General features: G+C 42.4%; 1 protein-coding gene across 1 annotated transcript in view; it reads right to left on the reverse strand.

Annotated features, from left to right (window-relative positions):
* Psmb7 (proteasome 20S subunit beta 7) overlaps window positions 1–13991 on the reverse strand; it is a 59398-nt gene that overhangs the window by 35547 nt on the left and 9860 nt on the right. Inside the window, exon 5 of the mRNA XM_050124848.1 lies at window positions 13846–13961. Within this exon, the coding sequence (XP_049980805.1) occupies window positions 13846–13961 (116 nt within the window). The remainder of the gene's footprint in view (window positions 1–13845; window positions 13962–13991) is intronic.

Consider the following 13991-nt stretch of genomic DNA (forward strand, 5'->3'; position numbering starts at 1 on the left):
CAGGTTTTTCCTTTCTGGTTGATTTCATACTAATTACCACACATCTGAATATAATCTGCATTACTTTTACCTAAAAATTAAAAAAAAATTTGAATTTTTGTTAACGTCTTAAATGATTAAAAGTGTTGTTAGTGTCTAGCAGTGACACTTGGGTATCTGTTCTAGGAGTATTTATATTACATAACCACATTTTTTTTTCAAAAAGCAAAATTAGTCTTCATTTTTTGAAACCTCGGAAGGCACTTTACCAGCATTAGTACACATTGAATAGCTTTATCCAGAATGACTGAGACCAAAAATAATTTGAATTTCGGATTTGGAGAAATATGCATACATAATTATAATGAAATATCTTGGGATGGGACCCAAATCTAAACATGAAATCATCTGCTTCATATGCAACCTATACACATAGCCTGAAGGTAATTTTATGCACTATGTAAGGGGATCTCAGTTCCGGCTGCAATCTGTCACATGAGGTCCAGTGTGACAGTGTCTACCTGCAGTTATAATACCCAGTTTCACACTTCAGAGGTAGGATGTTCAACCTATAGCCTGAACCTGTTTTTCTGCAAGAACTCAGAACAAAATCTGAGATGTCCTGTGAAAATTCACAGCCTCTTACTTGCTCTGTATATTTTAAATGCCTGCATTAACACGGACTGTGTACAGGTTTGTAGCATATTCTTTCCTTATATCAGTGTTTAAATACTAAATCAAACATAGTGATTCTGTAGTCATCATTACTAGACAGCTGAAACTGAATTGATTCTCCTGCCTAAACTCGAGGAAGTGGGGCAGGTGGGAATCTGCCCTGAAGTCACGTGCTGGGGACAGTTCTCCATGTTACAGACTATAACTAACATCCCACGTGTTCCAAGTAGCTTTCCAACAGCAGAGCAGCTGGCAAGAAGGATGAAGATTTAAACCTTGGTCTGGGAGCTAGGAAGCCCAGCACTACTCAGAAGCAATTCGGGACACACAAGTCATCCAAGTTCTGAAACACACAGCTACCCAGTAGGCCATGTTTCTAAACATACTGGTTTCTCTGGGCACATTAGACTGGGCACCACAAAATGCTACTGCCTCAAAAACTAAGGTATCCAGTACAGCAGCTGCCCTAGCTTCCTTTCCCCACAGACAGGATGACAACACCTTCAATGGCCCTTGCGGACTGAACAAGACACTGTGCAAAGCTGAATGCTGGGGCATAGTAAGAGCTCAATGAAAGTTACCTGTCATAACGACTGTGGGACAGATCCTTGTCCTCTAGCAGTGACTTGATACACTCATTCTCAACAGGCCCCTGAGCAGCAGCTTTAATGAGAACCAAGATGTTCAAAATTTCTTTTCTCAATGTCGAGAAGTTCTGAGAGGTAGCAGGAAATGGATTCCCACTGCTTTCCCCCAAATCAATTTTATCAGAGCTTCACAGGAAAAAAGGCTGCCCCTGCTAAGGAGCAGTACGTTTTAAGCACACTAGGACCTGCTTGCAACGTGGTCTGCCAAGGTGGAAGATGTATGCAGCGATAAAGGAGTCACCATTGAACTTTCTAATCCATCAGTGTCAGCTCTCCCTGACAGAGCACTTACTCACACACTTGCTCATTGTTAGTCAACTGGCCACTCTTCCTGGGGAAAATCTGGTACTTTCCACAGACCTATGGATGGAGGTCATTTTTCACTCCATTTCTGTCTACAAGGCCTCGTCTCTTGGTACTGGTGCTTGCACTGAGGGCCAACAATGCCAGTATGTGAAAAGCTGATTTATGAATATGAAGCAATGCTGGTGCCAAGGGACTGTGCTCAGCCACTAGAGAGCAGTGGAGTACCTCTCTGGGCTCAGAAAGTCTAAGCCGCAGACTTGAAAAGGTTTAATTGTATGCATGCATTTCATTAGAAGCCTTGGCCAAAAGCTTTGGAGGCAGGCAGCAGGGCAAGCAATCAGACAATCTTGCACGGCTTGCTGAAATCCAGATTTGTCCTTTGTCAGCATAAACAGTTTAATTTGATGTTTTCACTCCTGAGTAAGCACTGAGTATTACAGCTAAACCCTCTTGAGGGGAAGAATGCCTCCTTTTCATCAACAAATATACTTCAATGTCAGGGTCTACTTTTAATTCCCAATAAACTGTTGGAAATATACTCCCAGTTAATATGCTGAGAATATATATGTTCTTAATCATCCAACATTTTTAACTCAAAAACTAGAATTTCAAACAATGCATATCCTACTCTGCATGTGTACTTGTGAGTAAATATGTAAAACACCACTTGAAGGGAATGGGATTTTCCTCATAATTGCAACTGTAAAGTCTCATAGACCTGACAGGTTATCAACAATCCTAAATGCCTGAAAACTCAGGGCATCTAGACTTAAAATGTAGAAGGTTTACTTATTAATGTATTTTAGTGACATGGCAAAAGGTATGGAGAGAAATGGTGCCTTAAAACTCCAGGCTTATTTGGGTTAAGATGGAGGGTGAAAACCCTACACATATGCTTGTCCTCCTGGTCACCCACATGCAGGCACCAGACAGGAGGTCTGAGGCTTGGATCTGAAGACGCCATCAGCCACTGCACCTGCCTGCCACAGGAGAGGGAAGCACCTCTGTGCTCCATTGCAGAACCACTTCCTGTACTGCGGGTTGAGCCTGCTTTGCAAGTCTTTCCCAAGCTGTCAAGTCCCTCAGAACCATCATAAAAAAGGGAGAGATTTTAGTGATTTATACGGTATCCCTGATTTTAATCATAAAACATGGTACAAACAAGAAATCCCACTTACTGAAAAAACTGGACAGTTAATTAATCTGTATCTTCTTTTCAGTCATGGAAAAATCTACATTTAGAAGTGAAGAAACCTGCTCGAAGCTACACAGCTAGCAATGGAAGAATGGGAACGGACCCTAGCGCTGGAAACAGCACCGTCCTCATTCTATGAACTACCCAGAAAAGCAAAGTGGCCTTCCACTTAATCCAACCTAAAATCAGAAAATAAAAGACAGCAAGTGCTAGGTTATGAGTTCAAAGGCACTTTGGTTTTAGCTGGTCCAATTCTGAGGCAAGAGCAGGGAGAGAGGAATTAGTTAACCTCAATCTCTCTGAAGTGGGATTTAAAGCAAAGAATGTAAGACTGACACTTCCTTTAACTGATCTAAAGTACTCCTGGCAAGGGCTTTTATTTGGTTGGAGATAGAGTGAGTACTGAACTTTCAAAGTCAATTTCATGGGAAAATGTCAGAGACTAAAAAAATGAAGAAAATATTAATTCAATACCTTCAGTATTTTACTGACACCAAGAACAAAGTCTACTCTGGTCAGAAAAAAGCTAGCTATATTACATTCTGTTCCAGGTAACATCACGATTTTACAAGGAGAGGTTTCTCCTCTCTACCTAAGGGCACCATCTATTGGCTTGGTACCACCTTTGCAGCAACCAGGAAGCCAGACAGAGAATTCAACTTCCAAGTGCTTTCAGCTCCCAGCTGTTTTCTTTTTGGCACTCTACAGCCATAGAAATCTTAAAGATTCAAAATCCATGTGTTACACATTTTAAATCTAAAATGGACCTTACGTGTACTAATCAAAGCAGGGAAAGGTGCCAGAGAAATCTGAGCACACAGAACTGCATAGAAAATGACTGCAACCCTTCACAAGCATTTACTATGGGCTTCCCAGCAAATGTTTTCACTCAGGGCATCCACTGCACCTTCAAACCCTTCTCAAGGGGACAGGACCTTTAGCCATTCTTTGCATAGCTTAGTCAGGCCCAGAGCTCTCAATGTAGCCATACTAAAATCTTCCTACCTCAGCTTTCATATTATTGGGATTAAAAGCATACATTGCCACATTCAGCTTCTAGCCACCATTTTACAGCAGATATCAAGATAAATCATAGATAGCCATGAAAGCTAAAGCTACACTGACTCCAAAGATGAGGTCTTTTCACAGTACTTCAAAATGGCACCGAGGGCAGAGCAGCACATGCAGTGCACAGTGCACAGTGACTGTGTGTTCACAGACATAGTATCTCAGGTAACTGCACAGTGACTGTGTGTTCACAGACATAGTATCTCAGGTAACTGCACAGTGACTGTGTGTTCACAGACATAGTATCTCAGGTAACTGCACAGTGACTGTGTGTTCACAGACATATCAGCACATTAGAAGGAGACGATTTGTAGTTGTGGCTCTCAGCTCCCAAGATTAAAAGGCAAGCTTGATTTGCAGACTTGCCAAAAATAAAGACCCTACCACCACCAAAATCACACCAGCTTCATTTTTAAAATAACAGATCTCAGGTTCCAAGAGGTTAGGTCCAAGCAAAGCTAGGCCTACAGCCAAAATTTCCACAGCTTCTTCCAAAGCTCTAACCTAAACCTCAGTACTTCCTGAACAGTCCTCTCGGGGCCACTGTTGTCTCACAAAGCTTCCAAGAAATCAAGTTTCCTGGACCAGCACAGATCTTTCCTGGCCTCTGATTCACAGGATGCAGGGCACAAAAAGAAATCTATAGTGATATACAGAACTTCTAGAACTCCCAAAGCAGCAAAAAGACCCCCAGCAACACTTCAGTGACGCAGTCCATAGACCAGTCTTCTAGGAAGTATCCACAAAAGCCGAAGAACTGAATACAGCTAAATCCATAGCTGACTGAGGAACTGAAAGTGAATATGAAACGCTTCCCATCCTGAAGCAAGTTGATTTGATCCACTATAGGAAATCTTCCCAAATTAAGCCACGTGGAGATAGCAAGTCTGCACAACAGGAGTGGCAGCACTCATCCGTCCTTGCAGAGCTGGGGAGGCTGGGCAGGGAGGGAATCAGGAGTTTTGTGGTCAGCCTGGATATATAGCAAGCCTCAAGAAGGGGGGGGGGGTACACTAAAGTACAAAGACTGTACTTTAGTGTAAAATATAGAAAAAGTGATCCTCAACTTCTCTTGTACAGCAGGCTCGCCCTGAACTCATTGAGATCCACCTGCCTCTGTCTCCCAAATGCTGGGATTAAGGGTCTGCACCACCACCGCCCAGCTAATTCTCAGCTTCTCTATATGTGGTGGTTTAAGTAAAAATGGACTCATGTATTTAAATGCTTAGTCATCAGGGAGTAGCACTATTAGAAAAGAATTAGCAGGTATGGCCTTGTTAGAGGAAGAGCCTACTAAGGGTGGGCTTTGAACTTCCAAAAACTCATGCCAAGCCCAGGCTCTCTTTTTCTCCTCTGTTTCCAGATCAGGATGTTGCTCTCAGATACTTCTCCAGCACCATACCTGCATGCCACCATGCTCCCTGACAGGATGATAATGGACTACTCTTCTGAAACCATAAGCAAGCTCCTAGTTAAATGTTTTCTCTCGTAAAAGTTGCCTTGGTCATGGTGTCTCTTCACAGCAATCCAATAGTGACCAAGGCACTGTTCATGTTCCAGCTTAATTTCAGGATTCATTTGTCTCTAAGACAGGACACTGGTTTGTTTCTGCCTCTCTGCCCCCAACCTCTTAACTGCTCAGGGCCCCTGTGAACTAGGGCTTAGGAGGAATATTCCAGTAATTAGGAAATTGTGTACTCAGTTTATCTGGGGATAGACTTTTCCTCAACGGCCCTTGTAGTGACCCTGCATCTTCCCTAATGATGCATACCAATGTCTATTCCTTATCTAAATTGTCCAAGGGCCTCATTTCCAGGAATGTCATGCTTGAAATGTATTCATGTTAATTCTCTATGTGGATAAGCAGGCAAAATAAAAATTTTATATACCACACCAATGCTGCTACAAGGAACACTGCCAACCTAACAAAAAGACGTCCCCAAGCTTCTCCTGACATGACTTCAATCTGCCTAATAAAGGAAAGCTGGCAAGTCCACGGAATAAGCTAATTAATCTGAGAATTAAGAGCCTGTATTTTGTCTATCTAAAAAAAAAATTGACTGAAACATTCTCTCTTAAAAAAAAAAAGCTAGAAACTTGTCCAGCTTCCACAAATCACATTGGCAATCTCTTCCAAATTAGTTTCCTAAAAACGACGTAGTATATGAAAACTTTAGCGTTCCCTCTTCTAGTTTATGCACTTCCTTGCTAGGTGTCAAGAACCCACTGGGAGCCTCCCTCTCTACATCGCTGGGTAGAGCACAACTTGGTGAAGCATCCCCCACAGCTGTGCTGCTGCGGGGTCTGAATGCTGCTGTCACTGCGGTCAACATGCTCTGGAGCAGGACCAGATCACAGGGTGGGCCAATGCAGTCTTCCCTCCCTGGAAACCCAGTAAGACCAGCATGCGGCAGATCACCTATGCTAGTGGGCCAAATGAGAAAGATAGGATGGGTGACATCTATTCAACATAAAAATAGACTTCAGGCACCTGGCTGGTTGCCCACACTACCCTGCGGCAAACTTTAGGTACACCATTTTTGGAAATTGGGACTAATGGTGCTTACTGTCAAATCACCAAAAACCAAACCAAACCAAACCCACCTTATTACAAAGAAAACAGAGTTTAGGTGAAGTATTCATTTTCTCACTCAAGCTTTGCTAGTAGAAGCCTGAAACTTCCCCCAGGATGTTCACAACCCAGGAAAACATGGAACTATCTGGTTTGAGGATGGCCCTCCACTTGCTTCTTCATCGGAGGTTTGGGCTGTTGTTCATCCAAAATAATGAGCATGAATGAAAACAAAACCCATCAAATCCTGCCAATTCTGGAGGTCTCCCTCAATCTAGCTCCCCACTCTCAACAGGACAGGAAGAGGAGGAAAGGGAATCAGCAGAATGAAGACACAAACCAAACCACCATACCAAACCATCATACCACCAATGTTGTACTAGAATTTACTCAAGGAAAGCCAAAAGTTCAAATCCTGCTTTGCAACTTAGCAGCCGAGAATAACAGCTTTGGGTTTCTCATCAATAAAATAGCAACAACAGAATCAGTTGGATGGAATTAACAGGTGATAATGTGGCAGCACCCAGTGCTGGGATTAAAGGCATGCGCCACCACCGCCCGGCTAATATGCTTTACTTTTAATAAATTTAAAATAATACTAAATTAGCAGAAAGCATTGTTCATGTGGCTGGTCCTTTTTTATTATTGAATCTAGTAATATGCTTTACTTTTAATAAATTTAAAATAACACTAGATTCAATAATAAAAAAGGACCAGCCACATGAACAATGCTTTCTGCTAATTTCTTACAGCTAAATTGGAGCCACACACACAGAACAGAATCAACACTAACTCTGTTCCAAAACTGAAAACCAACAGTCCACAGTAGACAGCAGCTAAGGTTACTAAGTTCACTGGCACAAACAAGTTACAAAGCAAGATTCTGGCAGACTCTTAGGACACGATTCCACTCTCAGAAAGCACAGAGTTTTGAAGAAACATAAAGGTTGGACAAGGCCAAGAGGAACAGAGTTTGGCTAAGGTTTGAATCCTAGAATCAGGACATGCCACTATTCCTAGGACTATTGGAGAGAATGGCTTCAGGCTGGACTCAGGTAACAAGGAAGATGTTTCAGACTGCAAAACCACTCCTGCAGAAGCAGCCTGGAGGTAGCAGTGAAAACATTCAGGTGAGAACAAGGGGTTGCCACAGACTATACACAGCTATACACAGAAAAGCAGCAAGAAACGAGACTAGAAAGGCTGCCCAGGTAGAAGAGTTACTGCCACATCGCAGCTACCAGCAGTTCAGCGGCATGGAAGAAGACAGCAAAGAACCAACATCAAAAATGCAGGGTCTGGCCCGTGGTTCGGCAAGCTACTGAGTACTCTCCACATCCCTCTTGCCGCTGGGCCTGTCCACAGCTGTCACATGCCTGGTCAGAACACAATCTACCTCCACTTCCAAGCCTCTTTCGTATCAATGCTCCCTTTGATGCCAGACTGACAGCAAATCTAACCATATTGGATAGATTAGGTAGGATTGCCTGAGGTTAGGAACCTCCAGGACAAAACTAAAACATCTTGTCTAGCGTCACCTCTGGCCCATCCTCGCAATATTCACGCATCTTCGTCCCTTCCTATTTCGCTTCTACTGGGCCCCTAGACAGAATCTCCCCCACTCCCCAGCACTGCTCCTGCCTCACCTCCAGAGCTTGGGAAGCACAGGTCCAAGGAGGTCTGCGGGTAGAGTGAAGCAGCAAACTTCTTCCTGGGTTTTTCCCCCTTATCAAACTGGCAAAAACAAATCCAGTGTCAGGAAGGCTGCTCCAGAAAGATATCTTTGTGTTCTCTTGGTGGGAGGGTAAATTAGTGCCATCTTTGTGGAAGGCAATTTGGCAGTAGCTCTTGAAAGGTAAAACGCCCTGTACCGTTTACCATCTGTCACTTCTGGGGACTGCCTGCCCAGCAGCTGTACTTTCTTCCTGGGCCTGAACAAGTTCACTCTCACATAAGCAGGCTGAGCCGCAACCTCAGAGCACCCACCCTTTCCCACACAGTTCTCTGGCAGTGCAAGGACTGCAGCTTCAGCTCAGAGCCTGTCCAGCTACCGCTGCGGAGGTTCTACAGACCTGCCACAGTCCATTCTCAAGTGGGTTCGTTTGTTTTGTTTTTTGGCACTGTTCTTGGCCCCAAACCCAATTTTTGTCCTCCCAGGTAGGCTAGAAACCACCTGCTATTAAAACAAAACACCCCTTTTACTGACATCATGCAGTATTTCTATTGCTTGTAAAAGAATTCATGAACATATTCTAATCTAGAAATTTAACACTATAAATGTAGTAAAATCAAGTATGCATTCATAGAAACCAATCGATACACTAGTAAAACTCTGAAAAGCAAAGCGTTCATTGCTAAGAGAATGATTGGTAAATCATGGCACAGCCATATAAAGCAATCGATCAGAGCAACTACAGAAATAATGTTCTCCTTATTATTTAGACCCACAGAAAAACAAAACCCTTAAAACCAATTTATAGAGGGGCTGGAGATGTAGCTCAGTGACAAAGCATTTTGCTCATGCACAAGACCTAGGTTTGATCTCCAATACCACAAAAAATAAAACATACGACAAATCAGTGGGAGAGGATTATGGGAGACAGCATGGCCTCATGTATGCATTTTCTTTTTTAAAAAAATTATTTTTAGATTTAATGATTTTATATGTATGAGCATCATAAACATACACATGTACATATGTGCAGAAGTTCTAGCTCCCCTAGGACTTGAGTTATAGATGGTTGTGAGCTGTGATGTGGGTGTTAGGAGTTGAACCTGGTTCCTCTGCAAGAGCAGCCTGTGGTGGTAACCAGTGAGCCAACTCTCTAGCTCCCATCTATTCTTTAAAAAGACAACTATACAAGCTAAGAAGTAAGTCATAGAGAAGAATAGATGAAGATGTACTATGGTGATATTTTGTTTGTGCTTTAACAAATAAAGCTTGCCTGAAGATCAGAGTGCAGAACTAGCCACACAGAGGCCAGGCAGTGGTGGCATACACCATTAATCTCAGCATTTTGCAGACAGAGGCAGGCAATCTCTGTGAGTTCAAGGCCAGCCTGGGCTACACAAGATAGAATCAATCTAAAAGAGAAACAGAGCTCACACCTTTGATAGCAGCACTTGGGATCACAGCCTTTAATCCCAGCACTCAGGAGGTGGAGACAAGAGTGATGATATATATGGCTGAGTAGAGAGAAGAATATAAGGCAGGAGGAGGCAGGCGCTCAGAGAATTCAGTCTGGGGTTTCAGTCTGAGGATTCGTAGGGACCGGATAGCCCCTTTAGTCTGAGGATTCAGCAGAGGTAAGTCATAGAAAAGAATAGATTAAATCTACAGTGATATTATGTAGAGGTAAGAACTAGTGGCTGGATGCTTTGCTGTTTCTCTGATCTTTCAGCATTAACCCCTATATTATGGGTTTTTATTAATAAGACCAATTAGAATTAACACACAATATACCATGACATATCTTGAGGATAAGGAAACAACACCTAACTAACAGTATTAGTTAGCCTTGAGGAGGGTATAAGGTGGACTTATCTTCAGCTCTCAAGTCACGGCTCTTGTCAAGAACATACTACTCGCACCAGACAGTGTTTCAGTGTCACCTGCTCAGAAAGAACTCCCCAGACACCACACTCTTTCCTATTACTGTTACTGTCTTTCACCTTGGGTACTTACACCATGGGGTTTCTTAGAGTTGAGTTGCATGTACTCACCTGCTTAATGCCATTCCTTTGTTTTTTTAACCAAAGAGAAAGTTGTTTTATTAAGAGCAAAACCAGTTGTCCAGACAAGGAATTCTGCTTGAGACTAGAGCATATTCCAGCACATTTTCAGACTGTCAACCTGCTCTACAGATTTTGTTTGACTTGTTAGTTTCAACAATTAAAAGAACCAATTCCTTAATATCCATCTATCCACCCAACCACCCAACCCAACCCATATACCAATCAATTAGCCCATCTACCCATTGATTGATCGAGAAATGCAACCATTTATCATGTTAGTTTTGTTTTTCTGGAGAACCCTGACTAATTTAAGTGTTAACATATTTGAGAAGAGCTCATCCTAATGTTATTCTTATATTTTAGGATATTGTCTGAACACTTTATATGCATTCTCTTTTAATTATCATAATCGTCTCTTAATGCCATTCTTAGCCACAGGGCAACGAATAAGCTTGGAGGTGGCACTGTGCTGAGCACTATGTCCCTAGCCCCAAACACAATGACTAACACTAGTGCTGTCAAGTGAGTATCTGACAAATGACTGTAGTAAGGACCTTGGTCTCCTTTTTAAGACTCAGCCAAACCTCCTCTGCTTTACCAGTTCAGTTCAGAAGTGACCCTTTCTCACAGGCTTCCACTGTCTTCGCTGACACCTATTATCTGCTTCTCTGTAAAGACTATGCCTATCCTGAGGGCAAAGACCCTCCCTCTCACACATCTCACTCAAAAACCTTGTGGAACTGGCCAGGAGTGCTGGCACACACCTTTAATTCCAACTCTTGGGAGACTGAGGCCAGCACTTCTATGTGAGTTGAGGCCAGCCTAATCTACATAGCAAGCTATCAGGCAACTGGGCTACATAAAAACCCTGCCTAAAAAATAAAATAAAAATCTAAGCAAACAAACAATTGAGGAACAAATGGGTAGGTGAGCAAACTGTCAAATTCAACAATTTACTTGCATATTAAATCAGATGTTAAGTCTTAATTCAGTCCTTTAGGAGAGCAAAAGCAGACAGTGTAGAATAAGTAGGCTAAAGTAGAACTATCTTACAAGCTAGGCATGGTGGTAAACTCCTTTAATCTCAGCACTCGGGAGACAGAGGCAGGAAGATGGATCTCTGTGAAGTCAAAGCTAGCCTCATCCTCAAAGCAAGTTTCAGGACAGCAGGATTACAGAGAATTTATCTCAAAGTGACAAAAGAGAGAGAAGAAATATTCTACAAACTCAGTTATGGACCTGTTGTCCTGAACTCAACCAGGTTCAGAGCAGCATAAAACTGTGGCAGGCCACAAGCAAAATGCTTACTTACTTGACTGCTTACTTCAAATGACATTTTCTAAAGTCAACACGGAAGACAAATCATTACAGTTCAAAAGCAAGAGAAAAATTCCATTTCTCATTTAGAAAATGCTTGGTATCTGGCTGGGCGGCAGTGGTATGTACCTTAAATCCCAGAACTCTGTTCTGAGGCAGAGATACATGGATTTCCATGATTTCAGGGCCAGCCTGGTATTCAGAGAGAGTTCTAGGACAGGCTCCAAAGCTACACAGAGAAACCCTATCTCGGAAAAAAAAAAAAAAAAAAAAACACGTGCTGCCGGGCAGTGGTGGTTCATGAGTTTAGTTCTAGTAATTAGGAGGCAGAGGCTGGTGGCTCTGAGTGGAAGGCCTGTTGTACACAGTGAGTTCCAGAACAGTCAGGGCTAGGTAGAGAGACCCTGTCTCAAGCCCCCCAACCCACTTTAAGAGAAAGGGATGATGCTGGGTCTGATGACACAGTTCTAATACTCCTAGCTACTCAAAATGCTGAGGCAGAAGGATCACAAGTTCAAGGCCAGTCTAGGCTATAAAGCCAGAATGAGCAACTTAGTAAGATAATTTTGGCATCTCAAAATTTGAAGAGAGCTGAGGCTTAGTACTTAACTCAGTGATAAAGCACTTGCTAAACACATTCAATCTCAGGTACCACCAACAAATAAAATCCTCACTCTACTACCACTTCATGGAATTAAAGGGAGAGAAATAAAAACACTTTGATGCAAAAAAAATTCTTAAATAAATCAATTTAGAACAACTTTTAAATTATAATATCTTCATTTAAGAGAATTACTATTGTAGAATATTAGTTAAAATATTATATTAATACTGTTGAACATTTGTTTAATGATGCAAAGATGTGTTGCATTTGTTTAACTCTGTGAAACGGTATTACTTTGCCCATCTAAAACACCTGATTGGTCTAATAAACAGCTGAATGGCCAATTGCAAGGCAGGAGAAAGGATAGGTGATGGCCTGGCAGGCAGAATAAACAGGGGTAGAAATCTGGGAAGAGAAGAGATCTAGGAGCAAGAGAAAGAGGACGACTCGAGGGACCAGCCACCCAGCTACATAGCAGGCCACAGAATAAGAAGTAAAGAAAGGTATATAGGATAAAGATAAAAGCACAGAGGCAAAAGGTAGGCAGGATAATTAAGTTAAGAATAGCTAGCTAGAAACAAGCCAAGCTAAGGCTGGGCATTCATAAAAAAGAATAAACCTGGGGGGGTGGAGATTGAGATTGATTTGGGAGCTGGGTGGTGACCCCCTCCAAAAGAGCAAAGAGTAAAAAAAATAAAAAGCAGCCAACAACACATTACAAAGACCCACCCACCCGTGTACACAAACATGGTTGTGCATACCCTACTATTCTAGGCCTTGGGAGGTGAAGACAGGAGGATCAGGAGTATCAGCCCATAAGAATTTGAAATCTTATCTGAAACAAACAAAAACAGTAATCACAAAGATCCACCCAAGTGGTAAGGTTCCCCAGCAAGGAGGGAAGTACATCTACTACAAAGCACCTTTCAGAGGGCTAGCCAACACAATGGAATAGCAAAGTCTCCAACTGGCAACTTCCAACTGTGCAAAGCAACCATCTTCCCAGCTCCAGAGCCAAGTCAGAAAGACAGACAGCAAATAGCAAGAAAGCCAGCAACCACACACAACTGGATTTATACAATTTGATTCAGAAATTTAACATAAACTTTTATTTGAAAAATCTCAATTTGTCTAAGTACAATTTTATCACTTTCAAAGTTTTTAATTAAAGCAACAACGAGAAAAGATTACTACTATTGGTAAGCCAGGCAATAGAGCAGATTTTTCCTGCATATGGAACAAACTGGTGCCCAGGTACAGCTGACAATTCACAGGTAGGAACGAAGGTTCTCCACAATCCCTCAGACATTAGGTAGGTGACAAAAGGGACCTGCATTCAGCTTCACAGAGAGCTTCTCCAGCTGGTGAGATGGCTTGGTAGGAAAAGGCACTTGCCACCAGGCTAGATGACTGAGTCTCATCCCCAGAGCCACATGCTGAAAAGTGAGGCTCCCGCTCTTCCTCTTGCCTGCCTCATCTTCTACCAGGACCCGTCCAAGCTTTCACTGGACTTTCCCTTGCTTTCTGCCTGCCCATCACTCCCAAATCCTCTGAGCATATTCATAACCTTTTGCTTTTAGATCTTTGCAAATTCTTATATTGATACAAGAAATAACAAGGTGTTCCCATTCCCACATAGCCTTAACACCTGAAGTGACTACAAAACAAAATCATCTACACTGCTGTCCTTCCTATGAATAGCCCGCTCTTCCTAACATTGCTATGTCAAGAAAAACATAATACTCACCCATGGTGACATAAGGCAATTTATCAGTTGATCCATGAGGATAGATGCTGTAGAGATGAGGTCCAGTAACATCTACTCCCCCCAAAACTAGGGCTGCACCAATGTAACCTTGATACCTGGGGATCAGAAGACATATTTAGATCAGA

This window comes from Alexandromys fortis, unplaced genomic scaffold (assembly GCF_014885135.2).
Source record: "Alexandromys fortis isolate MF-2015 unplaced genomic scaffold, M_Fortis_MF-2015_v1.1 scaffold_228, whole genome shotgun sequence".
Taxonomy (NCBI): domain Eukaryota; kingdom Metazoa; phylum Chordata; class Mammalia; order Rodentia; family Cricetidae; genus Alexandromys; species Alexandromys fortis.